This window comes from Ovis aries, chromosome 1, assembly GCF_016772045.2.
Source record: "Ovis aries strain OAR_USU_Benz2616 breed Rambouillet chromosome 1, ARS-UI_Ramb_v3.0, whole genome shotgun sequence".
In the NCBI taxonomy this organism is placed as follows: Eukaryota; Metazoa; Chordata; class Mammalia; order Artiodactyla; family Bovidae; genus Ovis; species Ovis aries.
In genome coordinates this window covers 94,558,366-94,582,408 of record NC_056054.1, presented here as the reverse complement: position 1 = coordinate 94,582,408, position 24,043 = coordinate 94,558,366, and the positions used below count along the sequence as shown (strand labels likewise).

The 24,043-nt window shown below is 40.5% G+C and overlaps 1 protein-coding gene across 3 annotated transcripts in view; it reads left to right on the top strand.

The window, feature by feature from the left end:
• VTCN1 (V-set domain containing T cell activation inhibitor 1) overlaps positions 1 to 23,697 on the top strand; it is an 86,834-nt gene extending 63,137 nt beyond the window's left edge. The window contains exons 5-7 of one of the 3 annotated variants that reach the window (XR_003590460.2): positions 998 to 1,166; positions 21,464 to 21,507; positions 22,241 to 23,697. Coding sequence is in view for 2 of the 3 variants with exons in the window: in XM_042253113.1 (XP_042109047.1) it covers positions 998 to 1,122 (125 nt within the window). In the remaining variant the exon portion in view is untranslated. Of the gene's footprint in view, positions 1 to 997; positions 1,167 to 7,342; positions 8,197 to 21,463 lie in introns of those variants that run through there. The other 2 variants (XM_042253113.1, XM_012179414.5) reach the window with 2 other exon arrangements.
• The last annotated feature ends 346 nt before the right edge of the window (positions 23,698 to 24,043 follow it).

Genomic DNA, 24,043 nt, shown 5'->3' with positions numbered 1-24,043 from the left:
ATTTTAGTCTTCCGGTTGCCTCACTTTTTTCATCTTACTCTTTAACTGGTTCAGAGCTCAGTGGGGGAGAGGGTGTTTATTGGACTCCTCTGAATTCAAACAACAAGCACTCAAAAATATTTGCTAAATATTACATTTTTAAACTGACATACAGTAGTAGTAATTATAAATACAGATGTGGAATTTAGGACAGAATTGGGGCTAAGGAGGTGGATTTAGAAATGATGAACTTAATGGAAGCAATGTTTATTAGGCTTGAGTGGGGTTACTGTTATTTTTATAGCTAATACTTATTGAGTGCTTACTATGGGGCTAGGTTCTATTCTAAGTGTTTATACATATTAACTCATTAATCCTCATAAGAACCCTAAGAAGTTGATGATTATTTTAGCCTTATCTTATAGATGAAGAAACTGAGGCACATATAGATTAACTTGCCTAAACTTGCCTGAAGTCACACAGCTATTAAGTGTCAGCGTGAAATGAACTAAATGACACTGGACTGTCTAGGGACAAAATAGAGTAAAGAATAATTTAATTCTTCACTTTGGCCTTTCTCTACTTCAAAATGAGAACAATATTTTCTCATTACTTGGTAGTGCTGTGATGAAAGCAAATGACACAGAACCTGTAAAGGTCACTGTCTAGAGGGAAAAAAATGTGTCTGAAACCAAGGACTGGCGGTGGCTGTTGGTTTAGCCTATTTTTTATTTGGTAACCAATAGCAATCTGTTTATTGGCATCATTTTTCATTTGGCTGAGTGCTCACTGGACTGGAAGAGAGAATGGAACATCTCTCAAGAAAGGGAAAGCTCTGCTTTTAAGACAGTTACAGAAAGGTGGAGAATGGGTTACAAAATTCCCCCCAAATTAGGGCACAAGTTATATTAGGAACAACCCGTTCTTCTTTGGGGGTACTTTTCTTTGTTAACCAGCCATGTGAAGAAGACATCACCTTTTCCTCCTTGATCCTGAACTTTTTTCTCTTCCTTTACAGACTCGGAGATTAAAAGGCGAAGTCACCTACAGCTGCTGAACTCAAAGGCTTCCCTGCGTGTCTCTGCTTCTTCTGCCATCGACTGGGTACTCTTGCCACTCTGCTTTTATCTGATGCTAAAATAACATACCTTGGTTACACAGAAACATGCAAAGTCATTGTATGACAGGTGAGATGAATCACAAATGGTGTTGGGGATCCTCTGTGTATGATTATGCTCGTGTCCCTAACAAGAATCAAGCAGTCCCCAGCATCAGCCTCAGAGAGAAACATTAATAATGTCAGGGCAGTAGGCACTATTTCCACCGCAATTGTAAAAGGTAAGCACTTGTTAACAAAGAGTATAGACCTCCCTGACAGACTTACAGGAAAACCAACTCTATACAATTCAAGTATTTGTATAAATTCAAACACCTTTTCGTTTATTGAGTCATCCTTGAAGGAAAACAGCTTACTGAAAGCGAAAGAGCTACTTGGCCCTGACTCATTTCTCTGAATTTCACAAAGAAGCATGACATGAGCATAATCACGTAAGCAGCTTCTCCCCACCCAGCAGCGCCCACCCCCCAACAACAAAGCCCCCGTTGACTAGAGACTGGACAAAGCACTCACCAACTGGCCTTCCTGCTGAGACTTCCCGCTGTCCCTTCAGTCCTTTGGCTCTAATTATTGGTAGGACATTTCTTTCTAAAGATTCTTCTGTATGCAGGATTTGCATACCACTGAGCTTATGAAGTTACAGTCAACACTACCACTTTACTCAGTGGACTGCCACCATGCACCAGCCTCACGACCTTAGAGCTATTTTTGTCCCCCATCTGTCCTCAGGTCAATTTGATACCAAGCTGTACAGTATTTGCCCATATCTTTCAGACTACCCTAATCCAGCTTCATCATTTCATGCCCCAAATAGTTCTAAAATCTTGTACTTATCCTTCCTTTCAGGTGATAGGAAACAAGGAGCCAGAATTTAAAAAATTCAAATGCTATTTTCATCATAGCATTCCTTTACTCTGCAACCAAAAGTGACTCTCAGGGCACTGTCACATCAGAGTTAAGTCCTCAGCTCTGCAGTCACACTTCTCTAACTTTTTCTTCTTAAGTCTCCTCCTTCTCTCGGCTATCTACCACTGCTCTCTGTCCTTGCTCCCTCTCTGTCCTTGCTCCCTCTCTCTCCCTTCTTGGAAATCTCCTCTACTCTATGGTAACTCAGGTCCACACTTCCTTCACCCATTTCCTAATGGTCCGTTTATTTCACATCCCTTTGGTGAGCCTGTATAATTTGTAGTATCTTACACTCTCTAAGGCACATATATTCTTTGCCTAGTTAAGTCCTCAAAGGCAGGCAAAAATCTGTTAGCTGCTTTGCTTTTTTGAGTATGCTAAAAAAGAAAAATTATTTACTTTTTAAAATAGTGATTTAATTAAAAATATAATGTTATATATGTGGATAAAGGTAGTACATGAATATTATAAAAATTGCAAAGATTACAAAAATTGCAAATAATTAGAGGAAACTCTTTCTTTTGGGGCTGCTGTGGTGATCAGGTCAGATCATGTTTCCTGAGTTAAGCTTGTTTTGCTATAAACAACATGCGTTTGTTGTATAGATTTTTGTTTGCACAGATTTTTGGATTGTGTTTTCATTTTCATTTATCTCCAGGCATTTTTAAAATTTCCTCTTTGATTTCTTTATTGACTCATTGGTTGGTTAGTAGCATGGTCTTTGGGCTCCACATGGTGGGTTTGTTGGGGTTTTTTTTTTTTGGCAGTCTTTTTTCCTTATAGTTGACTTTTAGTTTCACAGCATTGTGATTGGAAAAGATATTTTTACATGATTTCAATTTTTTTTTAATTTACCAAGGCTTGCTTTGCTGCACAGCAGCATGTGATTTACCCTGGAGAATGTTTTATGTATACTTGAAAAGAATATGTATTCTGATGTTTTCAGATGAAATGTTAGGTAAATATATATAAAATCAGTAAGGAAACACTAGCCTTAAATGACACATTAGACCAACCGGAGACTTTATACTGTCTGGATGACCTGTCCATTAACGTAAGTGAGGTTTTAAAGTCCCCTACTATTATTGAGTTACTGTTGATTTCTCCCTTTATATCCATTAATATTTGCTTTATGTATTTAAGTGCTACTATAGTAGGTGCATATATATTCGCAATTGTTATATCTTCATCTTGGATTGATTCTTTGATCATTATATAGTGTCCTTGTTTCTTATAACAGTCTTTATTTTAAAGTTTATCTCATCTGATGTAAGTTTTGCTACCCTAGTTTTCTTTTGATTCCAACTTATGTAGAGTATCTTTTCCCGCCTCACTTTCAGTCCCTGTGTGTCTTTAGATCTGAAGTGAGTCTCTTGTAGGCAACATACATACAGGTCTATCCATCCAGCCACTATTGATTGTCTATTGATTGGAGCATTTAGCCGATTTAAATTTAAAGTAATTATTGATATGTATATTCTTATTGTCATTTTTGTTAATGGTCTGGGGGGTTCCTTTTGTTAAGGCTTTTTTGCCCCTTTCTTCTTTTGTCCTCTTGTGACTTGAGGACCATCTTTACTATTATGTTTGGACTCCTTTTACTTTTCTGTGCAGCTAGCAAAAGTTTTTGGTTTGTGGTTACCATGAGGCTTTTAAATAGCAATAAAATATACACATGATTGTATTAAGTTGCTGATCTCTTAATTTCAAAGTACAACTCTGCATTTGGGCTCTCCTCCCGTCTTGATTACTGTTTTCGATATCACATTTCGCATCTCATTGTTTTACGTATCCCTTAGCTGCTGACTAAAGATAGAGATGATTTTTACCGCTTTTGTCTTTCAGCCTTCCTACTAGCTTTGTGCATGACATGATTCCCTACCTTTATGTCGGCCTTTACCTATGAGCTTTTTCCTATCATAATTTTCATGGTTCTAGATTTGGCCTTTTCTTTTTAAATTAGACAAGTTCCTTTAACATTTCTTGTAAAGCTGGTTTGGTGGTGCTGAACTTCTGCTTGCCTGTGAAGTTGCTGATATCTCCATGGAATCTGAATGGGAGAGTCTTACTGGCTAGAAGTTTCTCGGCTGTAGGTTTTCCCTTTCACCACTTTAAACATATTGCGCCATTCCCTTCTGCACTGCAGAGTTTCTGCTGAAGAGTCAGCTGATGGCCTTCTGGGAGTTTGCTAGTATGTTATTTGTTGCCTTCCCCTTGCTGCTTTTCATATTTTTTTACCTTTAGATTTTGCCATTTTAATGACAATGTGTCTTCATATGTTCCTGTTTGGCTCCCATGTGGGACTCTCTGCACTTCCTGGAGTTGGATGTCTGCTTCGTTTTCCAGAGGAAAGAAGTTTTCAGCTATTATGTCTTCAAATATGTTCTCAGTCCTTTTCTGTCTCTCTCTTCTCCTTCTGGGACCCCTGTAACATGAATATTAGTGCACTTGATGTTGCCCCAGAGGTCTCTTAAACTCTCATTTCATTTTTTTTTTTCTGTTCAGCATCAATGATTCCACTACTGTCTTTCAGTTCACTCATCCATCATTTGCTCTAATGTTGGTTCCTTCTGGTTTATTTTTCATTTCAGCTATTCTACTCTTCATCTCTGTTTGGTTGTTCTATATATTTTCTCTTTGTTAAAAACGTTCAACTTCTCACTCTTTGTGTCTCCCTGTTTCTTTGATCATCTTTACAGTCACTGCCCTGAACTCTTTCCCAGGTAGACTGCCTAGCTCCACTTGGTTGTTCTCTGAGGTTTTATCTTGTTTTTTTGTCTGGAACACCTTGCTCTGTCACCTCGTTTTGCTAAGCTGTTTGTATTTTTATGTATCTGGTAGGTTGGTTACATTTTCCCATCCTGCTGCTAAGTCACTTCAGTCGTGTCCGACTCTGTGCGACCCCATAGACGGCAGCCCACCAGGCTCCCCTGTCCCTGGGATTCTCCAGGCAAGAACACTGGAGTGGGTTGCCATTTCCTTCTCCAGTGCATGAAAGTGAAATGTGAAAGTGAAGTCGCTCAGTCGTGTCCGACTTCCACCTTGGAGAAGTGCTGTTTTGTAGGAGACCTCTTAGGTGTCCCAACAGCACACTCCCCTCTCATCACCCAAACTATACGCTCTTGAGTACTTTATATGAGGGTTGCATGGGTCCTCCTGTTGTTTCAGGTTGTCTATGTGGGAGGTCTAATAGGTTTGGTTGACCCCTAGTCCAATTGGTATCCAGGCCATCCACATGAGTTGAGGCTGTGAGCTACAGGGGAAGCTGACTATGGAACCTTAGGGGGACCCAGGGCTAGTGCTGGGTCATGGATGGCTGGAGTCAGGGTCCAGGGAACTCTGGTAATGTTGTCTGGTGAGTGACAGCAAGCATGTCAGTGCCAATCTGCTGGTGGGCAAAGCTATGTCCTGGAATCTGGTTGCAGGGCCCAGAGCTGGTCTTGGATTGTTGGGGGAGGGGGAAGGGGCACTCCTGATACAGTTGGGACCAGGGTCTGGGTGTCTCAAAGTTTGTGTTGGCCTGCTAGAGGGCAGGGCTGGGGCCCATCTGGTTCTCAGGGCAGGGTCTGACTTGCTGGTAGGCAGGCTAGGTCTGCAGGCTCTGGGATTGCGGTTTTTTGCATGTAGTGTCTGCCCCCTTGTGGCTGAAGCTGGCCCAGAGGCTAGAACAGGCTTCCTGAAGGGCAGCATCCAGGCCCAGGGGATTCTAGGGCTGGTACCTGCCCACTGGAGGATGGAGTTAGGTCCTGGGCCCTCTGGTGGGTAAGGCCACATCCAGAGGCAGCTATGGTCTCAGGTAATCTTAAGGCAGCCAGTATGCTGATGGGCAGAGCTGTGTCGCTGCCCAGTTAGTTGCCTGGCCAGAGACATCCGAGCACTGGTGACTTATAATGTTGAGTAGGGCCAGGTCTTGGTGCTAATGAGCTACAGGCAGAATTACACACTGGTGTTTGTCAGTGTCCACATGGTAGAAGCTCCCCAGAATGGCTGCCATCAGCAGTTGTATTCCCAGGGTGACGTGCAGTTGCTTCCTGCCTTTCTGGGAGACTCTCCAGGATCAGTAGGTAGGTCTGACCCAGGCTCCGATCAGATTACTACTTCTGCCTGGGTTCCAGAGCATGTGAGACTTTATGTGCACCCTTTAACAGTGGAGTCTTTCTTCCCCAGCTCTTTTGCTCTCCTAATAGTAAGCCCCGCTGGCCTTCAAAGCCAAGTGTTCTGGAAGCTTATCTTCCTGGGCTGGGGAGCCTGAGGTGGAGCTCAGATCTCTCACTCTTTGGGGAGTACCTCTGCAAGGTAATTATCCTCCCGTTTGTGGGTCACACACCTTGGAGTAGGGGACTTGATTACATCACGAGTCTGCCTCTCCTACCCGTTTCACGGTAGTTCCTTCTTTACATCTTTAGTTGCAGATCTTTTCTGGTAGATCCCAGTCTGTTTCATCGATGGCTGTTCTGCAAATGGCTGTGCTTTGGTGTGCCCATGAGAGAAAATGAGCTCAGGGCCTTTCTACTCCACCATCTTGGCTGGGGATCTCTTGACCTGCTTTTCATTTTTTCTCTTGTTCCCCAAACACTATGGTGCAGTGTACAGAAGAGATTTTTCTGTAAGGAAATCTACCAATTTCCATCATTTCCAAACTCCGTGGTTGTCACTGGAGGGAGGTTTCTCTGAGGAAACTATCCTTTGAGGATCTCATTAGAAGGAACCCTTTCTTCTTTCCTTGATTCTCATAACACTGTAAATGAGTTTTTAATATACTACAGCTAGATAATCTGACCTATAAAGTATAGCCTATTCATCTTTATTTGTATTCCCTTATAGCAGTGATTTACAATCTTTTTTTAATAAAATAAGACATACAAGAATATATGTTCACATGCAGTATGAAAAGAGTTATATACTGTCACCTGGTTAGCTATAGCTTCACTTTTTTCTCTCTAGAACTATAGGGGGGTAACCTTAAATCATTTTTTTAAAAACAAATGAAGAGATCATTACTTGAGATACACATTATAACTTACCATGACACTTTAGGTCACACACATTCCTTGGCTGAGAACTCAGAAGTCATCTTTCTACTTCGATCTAGAAGCTTGCCCATAGCTCCCCTCTCAGTTCCTGTTTGCTGTGAGGATGATCCCCTTATTAAGGGGAGACTCAAGTCATCTCCTTTCCCCTAGCGACCCATGACACCATGTGGCCTCAATAGAATATCATCAAAATACAGAAAAACAAATCAAGTTCTGAACAAGAAATATACAGTGGAAGGGAGACTTTCAGTGTTTGATAAGTGTTTGCTGAATGGCTGTAATGGTATCTTATTGCTATTATTTTCAGAATCCCAGGAATCTGTAGAACTATTTCACCACAAGATATGACCTAGTTTTATATTTCTGGGGGGAAATGAATTCACATCTAGAACTCAGGAGTGAACAAATAAGATCAAGAAGCAGAAAGAAGCCAAAAGCAACCCACGGAAGACTTCAATATGAACAAGATAAATTTATCTTCAAAGACATATATTAAAAGTTGCGAAATAATTCATCTGAACCAGAGAAGTGTATTAATACTGCCAAGTAAAATGCATGTGGGACAAGTGTATCCCCATATCTCAGGGACCTCACCATTCCCACACAAGGAGACAATGGGATATTGCATCTCTTTTGTCGCTGAATCTTTAGCTATATTGCAGTGATGTTGCTCTGAGGAAGTTTCTAGAAAGTTCTGATTGCACTATAACCATGTTTTATAATCCACAAATTAAACTGTAGTGGATTCAGTTAGAAGTTGATAATGTGCTGCCACTTCACAATTTAGAGGCGGCTGCATTTTAGTGGGCTTCCCTAGTGGCTCAGACTGTAAAGAATCCGCCTGCAGTGTAGGAGACCAGGTATGATCCCTGGGTTGGGAAGATCCTGTGGAGAAGGAAATGGCAACCCACTCTAGTATTCTTGCCTGGAGAATCCCATGGACAGGGGAACCTGGAGGGCTACAGTCCATGGGGTTGCAAAGAGCTGGACATGACTGAGTGACTAAGCATGCACGCACACATTTTAATGATGGGTCGAATGATTCACTTTTCATTAAAATGCAAAAATGCCCTGGCATCTCCTCCCATCTGACAAATGCCAAGAAAAAATGTAGAAAATGATCATAATTTTAACATTAAAAATGTAGTTGGGTGACACTGATTTTCTAAACTATGTCAGCATCTTATTTTTAAAACAAACTAATGCTATTTTACTTCTCAGATGATGCTTATCCTTGAATGGTCCAGGGAAAGGACCTCTCATCTTGACCATGTGTAATATTATGTCATCACAAGCTTTGAGGCTTCTTCTTTATATCCTGATCAGACAGTGATCACCTCAGTTTTCACCAGCATCTAGAGCAGTGGGACTCAAACAGGTGATTCTGTACCACCCCCAGAGACAGTCAAAAATTTTGGAGACAGCTTTGTGGTCACAACTTGGGGGTGCTGCTGGCATCTAGTGGAGAGAACCCAGGCCGCTGCTCAACATCCTGCAATGTACAGGCCGTCCATCTACACCAAAGAATTATCCAGCCCCAACAGGCAGCGGTGCTGAGATTAAGAAACTCTGATGTAGAGTAGGAAAGTATCTAGAAAGGAGGGGAGCAAACAAAGCTGTTTGCTTCCTAAAATCAGGCATTAGCTTGTGTCTCTCTGGCTGCTGCCTCAGCAGAGCGAGCCAGAACTCAGTTTCAGGCAACCAGGAATTCCTGATGGGATTACCCTCAGCTGGTTGGAGCTCCCACTTGCCTTTCCTTTTTTTCCTACTCTACAAACCAAGTCCGGTGAGACAGCTGCCTGAATTTCACCGCAAGTTCTCTCACTCTGAATTTAGATCTCAGGACTCTGCCTAGTCAAAATTCAAATTAAGGCAACAAAAACATGTAACTTCCTTGAAGCAGAGACTTCCAAAAGCAAGGGCAATGAACCTTTGAAATGAGGCCCTCAGAACTGAAGCCCTGCTAGAAAAGAGGTTTTGTTTCTAACTCCATCCCTGTATTTTTCACGTGGTGCCTACTGCCCTCCCTGGCACTTTGGACCAATTGTGCTTATATTACATTTTGTTATAGAAAACTTGACTTTAGAGTTCTGACCATTCAAGAGAAGGATTAAATACACATTTCCTATGCTGCTGTCTGCCTATTTTGTCGAAGAACGTGAGTTTAAGGGAAAATGGATAAAAAGCCATAGATCAGGTTCTAAAGATTAGTACTCAGCACATAGCAGACCTTCAATAAATGTTTGTTGAATGATGAATAAATGAATGAGTGGAAATGATAGGAGCCTATGGCAAGGTGGCTTGGTCTAGTTTCTAGTTTTCTTAAGGAAACTGCATTCGGCTCTACCAGCCTGCCAAGTCTCCACCTGGGAACATACAGTAGGCTTGAGGCAAATCTCCCATTTGAAGGAGAATACATATCAGTGCCCAAACTCATTACCCTAGGATCAAAAAAAAAAATCTGACTTTGACTACTCAGGAATTATTAAATTCTCAAATCTTCAGAATCCTCGTTCCTAGTCCTTCCACTTTTCAGACGAAGATTCCGAGGCCCAGGGTAAAGTGTGAGTAATTAGCTATCCTCAGGCTATATAATTTGCCCAAAATCATACCAGCAGTTGGTGGAAGAGTAAAACATTAAAAAAATTTTTAATTGCCAAAGGGCAAATTCCCAGGGGACTTTGAAATACCTCTGTTCTCAAAGGTCTTCTGCAAGAAGAGAATAATGCTAACCCTTGTGGCTCAGCTGGTAAAGAATCTGCCAGCAATGCGGGAGACCTGGGTTCGATCCCTGGGTGGGGAAGATCCCCTGGAGAAGGGAAAGGCTACCCACTCCAGTATTCTGGCCTGGAGAATTCCATAGACTATATAGTCCATGGGGTCGCAAAGAGTCAGATGTGACTGAGCAACTTTCACTTTCAAACTCAGAGAGTAAACCGTGAAAGCACAACCACTCCCAACCCGTGTTGCTTCTTTGGCCTTGTCTCTGAGTACGCAGTGGTGTGCAGATGCCTTAGACAACAGATGCATCATATTACCTGAAGTACAAAGGCGAGAGCACGATGTGCGCCGCATCCAAGGAAGCGCAACTCTGGATGCCAAAAGCTAGCATATTTCTGAAGTATAACAGTTTGAGGGAACAAGTCAAACTTTGAGGAGAAGTATTGGCTACCAGCTATGCCCAGATTTGTTGTGAGTGTATACTGACTTCAATCTCTACATTGTTAATTGGGAGATGGGATATGCAGGGGGTCGTTACCACATAATAAAGCTTCTATTAATGAAATTTGTAATTCCTAATCTCCCTTCAGCTGGTAAGTCTCCTAACAGCCAATTGGCTGCTCTAATTCATACTGTCCCAATATATGCCCAAGCGCCTTTCTCCTTCTAACCTTGTCTTATTTCTTTTTTGACATCAATCATCCAGGAGTTTCAGTATGCAAGCCATGAGTAAAAACTAACAGTCACAAAAACAGAACCTGAGAAATGCTCTCTTTTTTCTTTCCTTAAATTCTACTTCCCTAAAGCAAAACTTTTATTTAGGCTGTCTCTGAGTGGTCCTCTGCACTATGATTTCACTCTTCTCTTCTGTCTACAAATGCAGCTTAACACAAACTCAGACATGTTTCGTTTATTGTTTTTCATTGCTGAGTACTTGGACACTATTAAGACGACGACAAAATAAGGATGGGGCCTAGGTAGTCCTTGGAAGTTTGCTCTTAGAAAAGGATCAAGCAGACACTCCTAGGAAGCCTTATTTACTGATAGCACCTGCCAAAGAGGCCAAAGAGGTTAAGTCACCACTTAGAAGGGGGGGGGGGGTCTGGAGTTGTCACTCAAGGAGCCTCTGTGTCTATGAGTGGCACAGCTCCCCCAGATAATGATATGCCTGTCTCTTCTCAAAGTCATAATTTGACCTGCAGCATTATCTTATCTCTTCAGTTCAAATCTAACTGTCTGGACTAAGAAGTATTCTTAGCACTTTCAATTTTAAGATCCCTTGTGAACAAAGCTAGTGGAAGTGATGGAATTCCAGTTGAGCTATTTCAAATCCTAAAAGATGATGCTATGAAAGTGCTGCACTCAATATGCCAGCAAATTTGGAAAACTCAGCAGTGGCCACAGGACTGGAAAAGGTCGGTTTTCATTTCAATCCCAAAGAAAGGCAATGCCAAAGAATGCTCAAACTACTGGACAACTGCACTCATCTTGCACGTTAGCAAAGTAATGCTCAAAATCCTCCAAGCCAGCCTTCAGCAGTACATGAACCATGAGCTTCCAGATGTTCAAGCTGGATTTAGAAAAGGCAGAGGAACCAGAGATCAAATTGCCAACATCTACTGGATCATTGAAAAAGCAAGAGAGTTCCAGAAAAACATCTACTTCTGCTTTATTGACTATACCAAAGCCTTTGACTGTGTGGACCACAACAAACTGTGGAAAATTCTTCAAGAGATGGGAATACCACACCACCTGACCTGCCTCCTGAGAAATCTGTATGCAGGTCAGGAAGCAACAGTTAGAACTGGACATGAAACAACAGACCGGTTCCAAGTAGTGAAAGAAATACATCAAGGCTATATATTGTCACCCTGCTTATTTAACTTCTATGCAGAGTACATCATGAGAAATTGAGAAATGCTGCACTGGATGAAGCACAAGCTGGAATTGAGATTGCCGGGAAAAATATCAATAACCTAGGTATGCAGATGACATCACCCTTATGGCAGAAAGTGAAGAGGAACTAAAGAGCCTCTTGATGAAAGTAAAAGAGGAGAGTGAAAAAAAACTAAGATCATGGCATCTGGTCCCATCACTTCATGGCAAGTAGATGGGGAAACAATGGAAACAGTGTCGGACTTTATTTTGGGGGGCTCCAAAATCACTGCAGATGGTGACTGCAATCGTGAAATTAAAAGACACTTGCTCCTTGGAAGAAAAACTATGACCAACTTAGGCAGCATATTAAAAAGCAGAGACATTACTTTGCCAACAAAGGTCCATCTAGTCAAAGCTTTGGTTTTTCCAATAGTCATTTATGGATGTGAGAGTTGGACTATAAAGAAAGCTGAATGCCGAAGAACTGATGCTTTTGAACTGTGGTATTGGAGAAGACGCTTGAGAGTCCCTTGGACTGCAAGGAGATCCAACCAGTCCAGCCTAAAGGAAATCAGTCCTGAATATTCATTGGAAGGACTGATGCTGAAGCTGAAACTCCAATACTCTGGCCACCTGATGTGAAGAACTGCCTCATTTGAAAAGACCCTGATGACAGGAAAGATTGCAGGTAGGAGGAGAAGGGAACTAGAGAGGATGAGATGGGTGGATGGCACCACCAACTCAATGGACATGAGTTTGAGTAAGCTCCGGGAGCTGGTGATGGACAGGGACAGGGTGCTGCAGTCCAGGGGCTGCAAAGAGTTGAACATGACTGAGCGACTGAACTGAACTGAACCCAAAACTCTAAAAAATACTTCAAATAAGAACTTTATGGATATCTTGGTCCTGTATCACACTCTTTAAACAAAAGTAACACTCAGTTCATCTATCCTGTGAGTGAGTCACAGCAAACTGTAACCATTTCCCGTCTCTTTGCCTTCCATATTTGCAGCTGCCAAAATTTATTTGTTACTATTTATGTATCATAAGAAGAACTACTAGGTTTTCACAGACAAAATTCCAGGACCTTATGGTACTTAATATGACTTTGATGAGTTGGCTAAGATAGCCCTATATGACTCAAGTGGTGGGGCCAGGTCTCATAACAAGGGTAGATGAGACTGGAAACGTGACAAGTTTACAGCATAGACACAGCAGTTTCTATTAACAGCCAGCAGGTGGCCCCAGAAGAAGCCAAGTCACAGCCTGCTAAATGTGGATCCATGAGAAAAATAGTGATTGTCTTCAGTTCCACTCATCGTCCCTTTAATCCATTTTCTCCCATACAGCCCAATCCCCTCTCCTCTAGGCTCTGAGGACTCTGTCTTTTCACCATTCTTTTCATCAAAACCCCCCATGCACCCCTACGCCAAGAAAAAAATGCTCCCTGGCATCTAGCTACACATGAGAAGGTAATTTCTCAACCACCACTTTCATTTGCTTAAGGTATTATCTTCCCATGAAGGCAAATCCTCACTTTATTGAAATAATGCTATGAGTAAAAATACCAAACAAAAAATATCAAAGTAGTAAGAGATCCTTGGGGTATATCAAAGTAGACCAAAGATTCTCACTGAGGTTGTGGGGGTGCTTTTTAATAATACATAAATCACCACCTCATACATAAATCACCACTTCCACCCTCATTGTTAGAATTAAGAATCACTGTGTAACATGAGATATATGAAGAGAATGTTACCTTTATAATCATTACTATTGTAGAAATATGAGATCCCCTGACACAAATTACAATCTTTAGAGAAGGAAAGAAATGGAAATGCTGCTTATGTCTCAAACATCATACTAGGTATTTGTCTCTTCAGTCCTTATAAGATGGGTATCACCTTGACCCAAGCACCGTCACCATTTTTCAGAGGAGAAAACAGGTTCTGAGAGGTTAAGTAACTTACCAAAGACTATATAGACAAGAGTTTGAGAAAGCATTCAAACTCAAATCTCTCATCCCAACCATACCATTTCCGAAAAAGCATGGGCATTTGTAAAAGTGCTATAAAAAGTGTAATACTGTGTGTGTGAGGGGCTTCCCTGATAGCTCAGTTGGTAAAGAATCCGCCTGCAATGCAGGAGACCCCAGTTCGATTCCTGGGTCAGGAAGATCTGCTGGAGAAGGGATAGGCTACCCACTCCAGTATTCTTGGGCTTCCCTTGTGGCTCAGCTGGTAAAGAATCTTCCTGTATATGTTATATAAATATTGGCTATCATGTTATTATATGTATTAAACTATGAGGACTCATTGGAGCTTTCAGCTTCACCGCTCAGGATGGTCTGCAGCCATCTGTAAGGAAGATGGACCCTCTCCCTGGAAGAGATTCAGTGCTTCCTCAATTACACTTGGGCATTTTCCACCACAGCCCTTCCCTAATTCACTAAGCGGCTGGCAGTGAAATTTCAAGCCTCCTCCGAACTCACTCTAACTTCACCTTGATGTGCTCCCAAAAGTCCCTTGGGGACGATCTCTAAGGCTTCAGAAGATGGCTGTAACCTGCCGAGGTACAGTCTTTACCAGATGATCCAAAATGTCTCTTGAGGCCGGTTTATGTGTTCCATGTTGTTGGGCCTCAAAATACCTGAAGGATAGGTTTAATTGTTATAAACATTTCCTTGAGTTCACAAACATTGAGCACAGAAACACAGATGGTCCTGTCCACTCTGCCAGGACCAAACATACTGCTTATATATAATCAAATCTATTAGCTTTTCCAGTTTTGTTTCTTCTTTTAGCACTTATGCTTACATGCCTTCAGTACCCCTAGATGATATAAAAATGATCATCTTTATATTTTAATATTCCATGTTTAACATTTAAATCTTTATTTCATCTGAAGCTAATTTTTAGTATAATCTGTGTGGTAAGGGAGTTAACTATTGTGTTTTTAAGTGATTCTCCAAAACTACTCATTAATTCATCCTTACTCCCACTGAATTTTTATAATAGTTTACTCTATTGCATGTTCTTATATGTATATTTATATCTGTTTCTGAACTTTTGATGACCTTTGAGACCCACAGTGTTAACCAGTATATAAAGGAAAGGGAAAAGAATAGTTATTTGCAAATACATTTACCCAGCTATTCCCTGGAGATGGCTGTGAGTGGTTCAAGAAAGTAAACTCACTTTCTTTTAGCTGTGGTTGCTAGAAATCCAAGATCCAAGAGTCAGTGGGTTTGGTTCATCTTAAGGCCCCTCTCCTTGGCTTGCAGATGGCCACCTTTTCAGTGAGTCCTTACATGGCATCTTGTCTGTGGACACACATCTCTGATGCCTGCTCCTCTTCTTATAAGGACACCTGCAGTATTGGATTAGGGTCCACCCATATTATCCCACTTAACCTTAATCACGTCTTTAAAGGCCCTATCTCCAAATACAGTCACATTCTGAGGTACTGGGGGGTAGGACTTCAACACAGGAATTCAAGAGAACACAATTCATAACACTAACATATAAGGAATAATTAATAAAATTAGTTATTATTAAGTATTCAATATGTGTTGGAAAGGGCAAATGAATATCAAAGCAACCATAACAGGAAAAGATATGACCAACTTAGCTTTTTTCCTCTTATTTGACCAAGAATAGATATTTAATATTTGAACAGTTGGGACACAAGAGAAAGCCTTGTCCAAATAGCTACTGCTTCAAACCAGGTCAGAGGACACTTGAAGACTAGAGCACAATGGCTCAGCAGGTGGATGCTGTTAAAGGAACTGAATTGACTAATGGCCTTCTCAAACCACAGGTTACTATTTTAAATGTCACAAAAGACCAGAGAGCATGAAAAGATGAAAAATAAAACCAGTGTGGATCCAATCTTCAAACAAGCAGAACTGAGTGATAGGGGCAGTTTTGGCTCCATGTGACTCAACTAAATTGCCAAGCACTAAGGCTGTCTTTGGGCTAGAGGTAGATTACAATCTTTTTTGTCCTGGGGCTCTCAAAATAGAAAACAGCTTTTTTCCTTCTTTCTGTCCTTCTCACTAAAATCCTTTTTGCAGTCCTTGTAGAGTAAAACATCTGTGTTGGTCAAAATCATGCAAAAGGGACAGTAACCCTAGTGCTACATAATGTAAATATAAAAGAGGATGTATCTGACACCATATACAAAAATAAACTCAAATTAAAGACCCAAGTGTAAGACCAGATGTTATAAAATTCCTAGAGGAAAACAGAGGCAGACACTTTTTGACATGAATCACAGCAAGATCTTTTTGGGTTGGGAAGCTCTCTGGATCCGGAAGATCCCCTGGAGAAGGAAATGGCACCCCACTCCAGTACTCTTGCCTGGAAAATCCCATGGACAGAGGAGCCTGATAGGCTACAGTTCATGGGGTCACAAAGAGTCTGACAGGACTGAGCAACTTCACTTTTCACTTTGCTAATGTAAAGGAAACAAAAGCAAAAATAAATAAATGGTACATAATTAAACGAAAACATTTTTGCACATCAAAGGAAACCATTGACAAAAATGCCGACAACCCACTGAATGGGAGAAAATATTTACAAGTGATATGACCCACATGGGGTGGATATCCAACAACTCAGCATCAAGAAAAACAAACACCCAGCTAAAAAACGGGCAGAAGAATTTCCAGCAAGGTGGGCAGACCTAGGGACTATCACACTACGGGAAATCAGAAAGGGAAAGACGAACAGCATACAAAATCACTCACACCTGGAATCTAAAATGTGACGCCAGTGGACCTACTTACCGAAACGGAAGCAGACGCGCAGGAAGAGCGAGCAAAGTGAAGGCGCCCAAAGGGGGAACGGAGAGAAGGGAGAGGGGCAAACAGGAGCTTGGGATTAGCAGACACAGACTACTCTATACAGAATAAACAACAGGGCCAGTCCTGCTGTATAGCACAAGGTACTACACTCAATATCCGGCAATAAATCATGACGGAAAATATGAAAAACAGTGTGTATACATGTATAACTGAATCACTTTTCTGTATAGCAAAAACCAACACAACATTGTAAATCAACGACATTTCAATTTTTAAAAATGGTCAGAAGAACTAAATAGATATTTTTCTAAAGAGGAAATGCAGATGACCCAACAGCACATGAGAAGATGCTCAACATCACTAATCATGAGGGAAATGTAAGTTAAAACTACAGTGAGATATTACCTCACACCTGTCAGAATGGCTATCATCAAAAAGAACACAAATAACAAATGTTGATGAGGATGTGGAGAAGAGGAAACCCTTGGTACGCTGTTGGTGGGAATGCAAATTGGTGTGGCCGCTGTGGAAAACGGCAAGAAGTTTCACCAAAAAATGACGAACAGAAATACCATATGATCTAGCAATTCCACTCTTGGGCATGTACCCCCAAAAAACAAACAAACACTAATTTGAAAAGACACACGCACCACAACGTTCATAGCAGCGTTATTTATAATAACTAAGATATAGATGCAATCTAAGTGTTCATCAACAGATGAATGGATAAAGAGGATGTGGTATGTGTGTATATGTATATAGTATATACACAACAGAATGGTGTTCAGTCATAAGAAAGAATGAAAGTTTGCCATTTGTAGCAACATGGATGGGCTTAGAGTACATTATGCTCTGAGAAATAAGCTGGAGGGAGACAACTTAAAGAAAGACAGAAAGACTGTATAATTATATATCACTTATATACAGACTCTAAAAAAGTAACAAAATAGTGGATATAACAAAAAAGCAGTAGACATACAGACACAGAGAAGAAACCAGTGGGTACCAGAGGGGAGGTGGGGAGGGGCAATATAGGTGTGGGGAAGTGGGAGGCACAAACAACTGGGTGTAAGATAGGCTCAAGGATATATTGTGCAACATGAGGAATAGAGCCAGTATTTTGTAATAACTGTAAATGGAAAGTAACCTTTAAAAATGTGTTTTAATTTTCAAATTAAAAAAAGAAGGCTTATTTGGGGAAAAAACTTCCAAGCAAATATGAAAGAGCAGAGCAATCCTCAGAGCTCATTAGGATGGAATGCTTAGGCTGGGTATAGCTGCACCGGACTCATCAGGCCAAGCGTTCAAGTAGAGAGTAGAGACTGACCCTTCTATACATTAATGCTCTACGTATTTGCAGGAAAAGAAAGAGCAGGGAACTATGATGCTATGGAAGATCCCAACTGAGGAAATGGCCTTGTTAGAAAGGGTGCCCCCCAAAGCTCAGGAGCTTGTACTAGGTTATTCTCCTGTCAAGGGCTTCCAGGGCCTTCCAGAGATGTATCCTGCTCAGTTAAGGAAACCTATCTACCAGCTATTGTAAAGGTCAGGCAACCCTCCAGTACGTATGCTGTTGCTGTCCAGTCACTAAGTCGTGCCCAACTCTTTGTGACCCAATGGACTGTGGCACACCAGGCTTCCCCATCCTTCACTATCTCCCGGAGTTTGCTCAAACTCATGTCCATTGAGTTGGTGATGCCATCCAACCATCTCATCCTCTGTCATCCCCTTCTCCTCTTGCCGTCAATCTTTCCCAGCACCAGGGTCTTTTCCAGCGAGCTGTCTCTTCACATCAGGTGGCCAAGGTATTGGAGCTTCAGCTTCAGCATCAGTCCTTCCAATGAATATTCAGGGTTGATTGATTTCCTTTAAGATTGACTGGTTGGATCTCCATGCTATCTGAGGGACTCTCAAGAGTCTTCTCCACTGCAAAAGCATCAATTCTTTGACACTCAGCCTTCTTTATACATATACATATACATATACATATACATATACATATACAGTACACACACATGTCATTGAACCACTGGTCAGTTGAAATGGCGGCCCAAAGGGCGCCCAGTTTTGTTTAATAGCTTTTACATGATTGTGCCAACTCTGAGCCAGCTCTCTACCAGGTGGAAAGAAGAGGCCTATAGGTCTCTGGCTCAGATTCACATTAGGACCCAAGTTGTGATTCAAAACAAAAACAAAATAATCCTCTGGAGTTACACTGCCAGAAAGTGCCATGAAAATTCTCTTTTGTCATTTGAAGACCACCCACAGTCTGTTATATGCAGAGCACAGACAGTTTCTGAGTTCACTAAATGATCAATTCTTTCCCTTTGACCTTCCTCTTTGTTTCAGGTACTCAGCTGCTCCCTGGGCAAATGACGGTCCAGAATCCTTTCATTAACAGTGTGAAAATAGTAAAAATGTCTCAAATATATATTATGGAGCAGATGGTAATTTGAACCAAAGGAAGAGGGTCACTTTAACTGAAAGATCACATGTATTTTTGGTAGTTACAAAAAAAAGAAATCTAATAATTCTCAAATTTTTATCTCCAGTCTTCATCCCCTTCTCCTGATACAGACATGTTTCCAGCTACTGACTGAGCTGCTGCTGCTAAGTCATTTCAGTCATGTCCGACTCTATGCGACCCCATAGACGGCAGCCCACCAGGCTCCACCTCCATCCAAAGTTATCTCACTTTAAACATATCCAAAACAAACTCATTTTTGTGAGTTGTAGTATCTACATAAGTCATCCAAGCTAGAGGTCTGAGAGTCTTCTTTGATCCCTAACACATCCTAATTAATTGGTCTGTTAAAATGCCTCTATAATCCATCTACTTCCTCTTCATCCTTATGGTTCCTAATTCAGCATCTTCTCTCAAGTGAACAATTGCCCAGCCTCTAAACTAATTTTCCTGCTCCCAGTTTCATTTTAATTTTTGATCCATGCCCCTTTGAGGCATAGTAGAAATTCAAGATTGACCTCTTTGGAACAAAGTAATTTGCTTTAGGAGGGGAAAAGCAAGAATTCATTAGGCCTGATTCTCAAGAGGAATGACAAGGTCATGAAATAGAGAAACAAATCTTTCCAGATCAATGTGGTATGATGCTGTGGTTTGAGCCAATGACTCTAACAGAGTACTATCATGCTACTGAGAGGAGAGGGTGGGAGATTTCTTGATGGGAGGTGGAAAGACAGAAAGAAAATGGCTGTTCAACAACTGAGTTAAATTAGCTAAGTATCTAATCAGATTCAAAGTGGATGACGATTAGCTTTCCTTAATTAATGTGCAAAAAACTTGGGTATGTACTTACTCTAAAAATTATATACAATTTTTAACATATAGAGAGAAAAAATTACTTCTGAATCCACCACCCTAATGATTACCATGTCTGTGCATGCCCTTCCAGTCTTTGTCCACTGTACATACAGCTGCAATCACAGCCTTTGTCTTGGGTAAATATACAGGATTACATATAAAAGATTTGATAACTTAGAAAAGCAACTGACCTAACTTAATCTCATGCACTTCACTTGAGAAATTGTCAGTGTGGAGTACATCATTCATTAGAGAGTAGTTCCTGCTGCTGAAGAGTGAAGCTGCAGCCTGAGTTGTACCTACACAATATTACACAAAAGGAAAGTGCAGAATTTGGTGATGCGCTACAGATTTAAAACTGGTGGACCTCAGATTTGGGGGAAATACCTAAAGTCTAGAAAATAATAATAAAAAAAGACTCCCTTACCTTCATAACATATTCTGGCTTTTATTAGCAGCATCCTTAAAATGGAGTTGATAATATCTACTTCCTAGGACTTTGGTGAAGAATAAGTGTACTGTAAACTATAAAAAATGATACAAATGTAAGGAAAAATGATTATTATCATTCATGAATCTGTACCTCTCACCAACCTCCAAACTTCTGAAAAACACCACCCTTGCTTCCTATCTTGGTATCTCCCCAATCCACCCCTCCACCACCAGCTGAGAGGAATAGCCAATCTGTTTCTCCTGGGATTGTCAGGTACATTTCACCAAGTTTTACAGGGGTAATAACAGGTACCCAGGAGCTGTACTTAATATTTATAAATGCCAATCTGAAATTATACTGTTATCAGCAATAAAGCTTTACAAGCTAAATAAAACATCAAGGCTTTATTTTCTGTTTGTTTCTTTTTCCTTTTAAATGGAATTATATAAAACAAATATCTCATAGAAAAATTGTTGCTTTATTTAATAAATACTGTATGAGGCCCATAATAACCAAAGAGGACAAAAAGATGAATAAAATGTCCTAATTCTTGCCCTTAAAGAACTCCCAGTGCAATGAAGACAGGTAAGTTTAATGTACAGGTATAATATTATATGGCAAGAGCAATAGTAAGGACAATCACAATAAAGGATTATGATCACAATCTAAGCTTGAATGGGACTGGGTGGTCAGGGAGGAAGTTAAACCTTAAAAGGCTTCTGGGAGTTATCCAGGGAAAAGCTGTGTATGAAGGAAGGGGAGGGGCTGCAGATGGTATGTCCAGGCAGAAGGAGCAACATATGAAAAAGACCGAAGAGAAAAATGTTACAAGAAACTGGTTCAGCAGGGGCCCCATGTGCGGCTTCCCTGGTGGCTCAGCAGTAAGGAATACACCTGCAGTGTGGGAGACCTGGATTAGATCCCTGAGTCGGGAAGATCCCCTGCAGGAGCGCATGGCAACCCACTCCAGTATTCTTGCCTGGAGAATCCCATGGACAGAGGAGCCTGGCGGACTACAGTCCACTGGGTTGCAGAGTCAGATACAACTGAAACAACTCAGCATATGCATTATACACTAAAGAGTAAGATTTTTGTCGTACTCCAAGAACCAATTTTGGCCCTCTTACAGGCAATCTCACTATCACTGAGAACACAAAAGAGAAATGAATTAGATTATGAACTCCTATTTCAATTAGTTTTTAGAAACATTGTATGAGTCACATATAAAGATAAAGACTCCTAATGTTTTCAATTTCTTTTTCATTTACAGCATTGTATTGATCTCTGCCATACATCAGCATGAATCAGCCACAGGTATACATGTCCCCTCCCCGCCCCCACCCTCTCACCACTCTAGGCAGTCACAGACCAGGTTTGAACTTGCTGCGTCAGACAGCAAATCCTGATATTTTGCATAAGGCAGTGTGTGCGCTTCCGTGCTGCTCGTCAGCCCACCTTCTCCTCTCCCCTCCCACCGTGCCCACAAGTCTGTTCATGTCCGCGTCGCCACTGCTGCCCTGCGAATATATGTGGAGTCTAGAAAGATGGTACTGACCAACTCTTAATGTTTTATTTCGGTTCTTCTAAGAAAATGCTTTTTATTTTAAGCCACTTGGCCACAGACCCCATACTCATATGCCCCAGAGAACCTAGTATGGTGGTAAAAGACCTAGTCATTTATCATCTGATCTTTGACGAAGTTAATTCAATAACATAAGTCTCTGTTGGAAGGGGCTGGGGGAGGAGCACGGCAATCCCAAGTAGTTTGAGGGCAAGAACCCAGGCAAGTACTAGAGAAGAATCTTCTTTGTCAGAGGCAGCAAAACTTTCACAGGTGTTTGAATAAGAAGGTTGTATTAAAGATTAACTCTACCAGTAACACTGTTTTACCAAGATATAAAGTAGTTCTATCCAGCAGAAATTTAATTAAACAGTTGGTGTAATTTTTTTAGAAGCCACATTTAAAAAGTAAAAAAGAAACAACTGAAAATAATTTTAACAAAGGGTTTTATTTAATAGACTTTAATTAAAATGTTGTCACTTTTAGACAAGCAAACTGCAGTATATTCATACATTGGAATGCTATTCAGTGCTAAAAAGAAATGAACTATCAAGCCACGAAGACATGGAAAATTCTTAAATGCATATTATTAAGTGAAAGGACACAATCTGAAAAGACTACATACTGTACGGAAAAGGGCAAGTACTGTAAACAGTAAAAAGATCAGAGGCTGCCAAGGGTTTGGGGAGAAGAGATAAATAAATGCAGCATGGGGAAACTATCCTGTATGATACATAATGGTGGACATATGTCATTATAAATTTGTCAAAATCTATAGAATGTACAAAACCAAGAGTGAATCCTAATGTAAAATATGGACTTTGAATGATAATTTGTATCAGTGATGGTTTACAAGTTATAACAAAGGTAATTCCCTAGTGCAGGATATTGATGGTGAGGGAGGCTGTGTGTACTCGGCTGGGGCGGAGGCAGGAAATGCATATATAAAAACTTTGTATTTTTTGCTCAATGTTGCTGTAAATCTAAAATTACTCTAAAAAGTCTATATGTAAAATGTGTATCATTTTAACATGCAATCAAGATAAACTGAGATAGTTTGCATTTTTCCATAATAAATATTTTGAAAACCTGCATGCATGTTACATTTACACCATTTCCAATTTGTATTAACCACATTTCAAGCGCTCAAAGGCCACTGAACAGCTAGTGGTTCCCACACTGGACAGTGTAAGTCTGGAATAGCAGCAGCACGAAGCCACACTGGATACCTAAATGAGGAAAAAGTGTTCTGCTCTGCAAATGCAGCTTCCAAAAAAGCCTTCGAATCTTCTTTCTACCCAGCCTGCTGGCTCTCAGCTCCTCTCACACAGATATTCAGGAGGATCTTCCCTGCAAGGCCCCTCCCCAGTCCAGCCCTCCAGATGGTATCACTCTGAAGATTTTTTCTTGATGGAATTCTGTCTAAAAGAGAGGCATGGAACACTGAAGACAGAAGGTATTTATCACACCAGAGGTTCCTGAAAACACCTCATTAATATTAGGTGTATTCCTCATTAATAACAGGAAAAAAAGCTTTCAGGCCCTGTACACTGTACAAAAAAATGAAGAATGAATTAAAATGCAGAGCAGATTTAAACGCCACCTAGAAAACAAGTACTTAAGAAAAAAATAGTTTGCTGTCATTATAGAAATAAATAACTAGGCTTTGCCTCAGTCGGTGGGGATTATTTATATTTCCTTGCAACTAGAAACATTATTTATTTATATTTCCTAGCAACATTCCTGGAAATAATGTATAGACGTCTCTGCATGCCATGAAATGTTATAATCTACTTATGCTCTAAATGCTGTTACCAAGATGTGGGTGCACTTTAGCTCAGAAAAGTTAGCTGTCATTTGAACTAGAAAAGCCGCTGTGTTAAATCAGAGTCTGCCTTTACATATTCATCACTTTCAAGTTCTATCACTCACAGAAATGATTTTTTTAAAAAAAGGCATTTATTTGCTTATCATTTTCAACAGCTCTTCAAAATGAAGGGAGATGAAAAAAAAGCAGAAAGTAGACCAATTATAACAAAGTAAAATTGCAGTCTCACAGAATCCAGCAACGATGAAGCAGAATGCATACATATCAAGTAAGTTGTATTTATTGTTATAAAAACATTAAATATCTAACTCTCATCTGAGTCCTCTTTGAAATAAAAGAAGAAATGTAAAAATAAATATATAAAATTGGTATTTATGTACGGCATTTTTAAAAATAAAAAATTTACATAAAAAGTTAAAATTTTCCACCTTTAGATCTAAACTTTTTCAAATAAGTTGTTG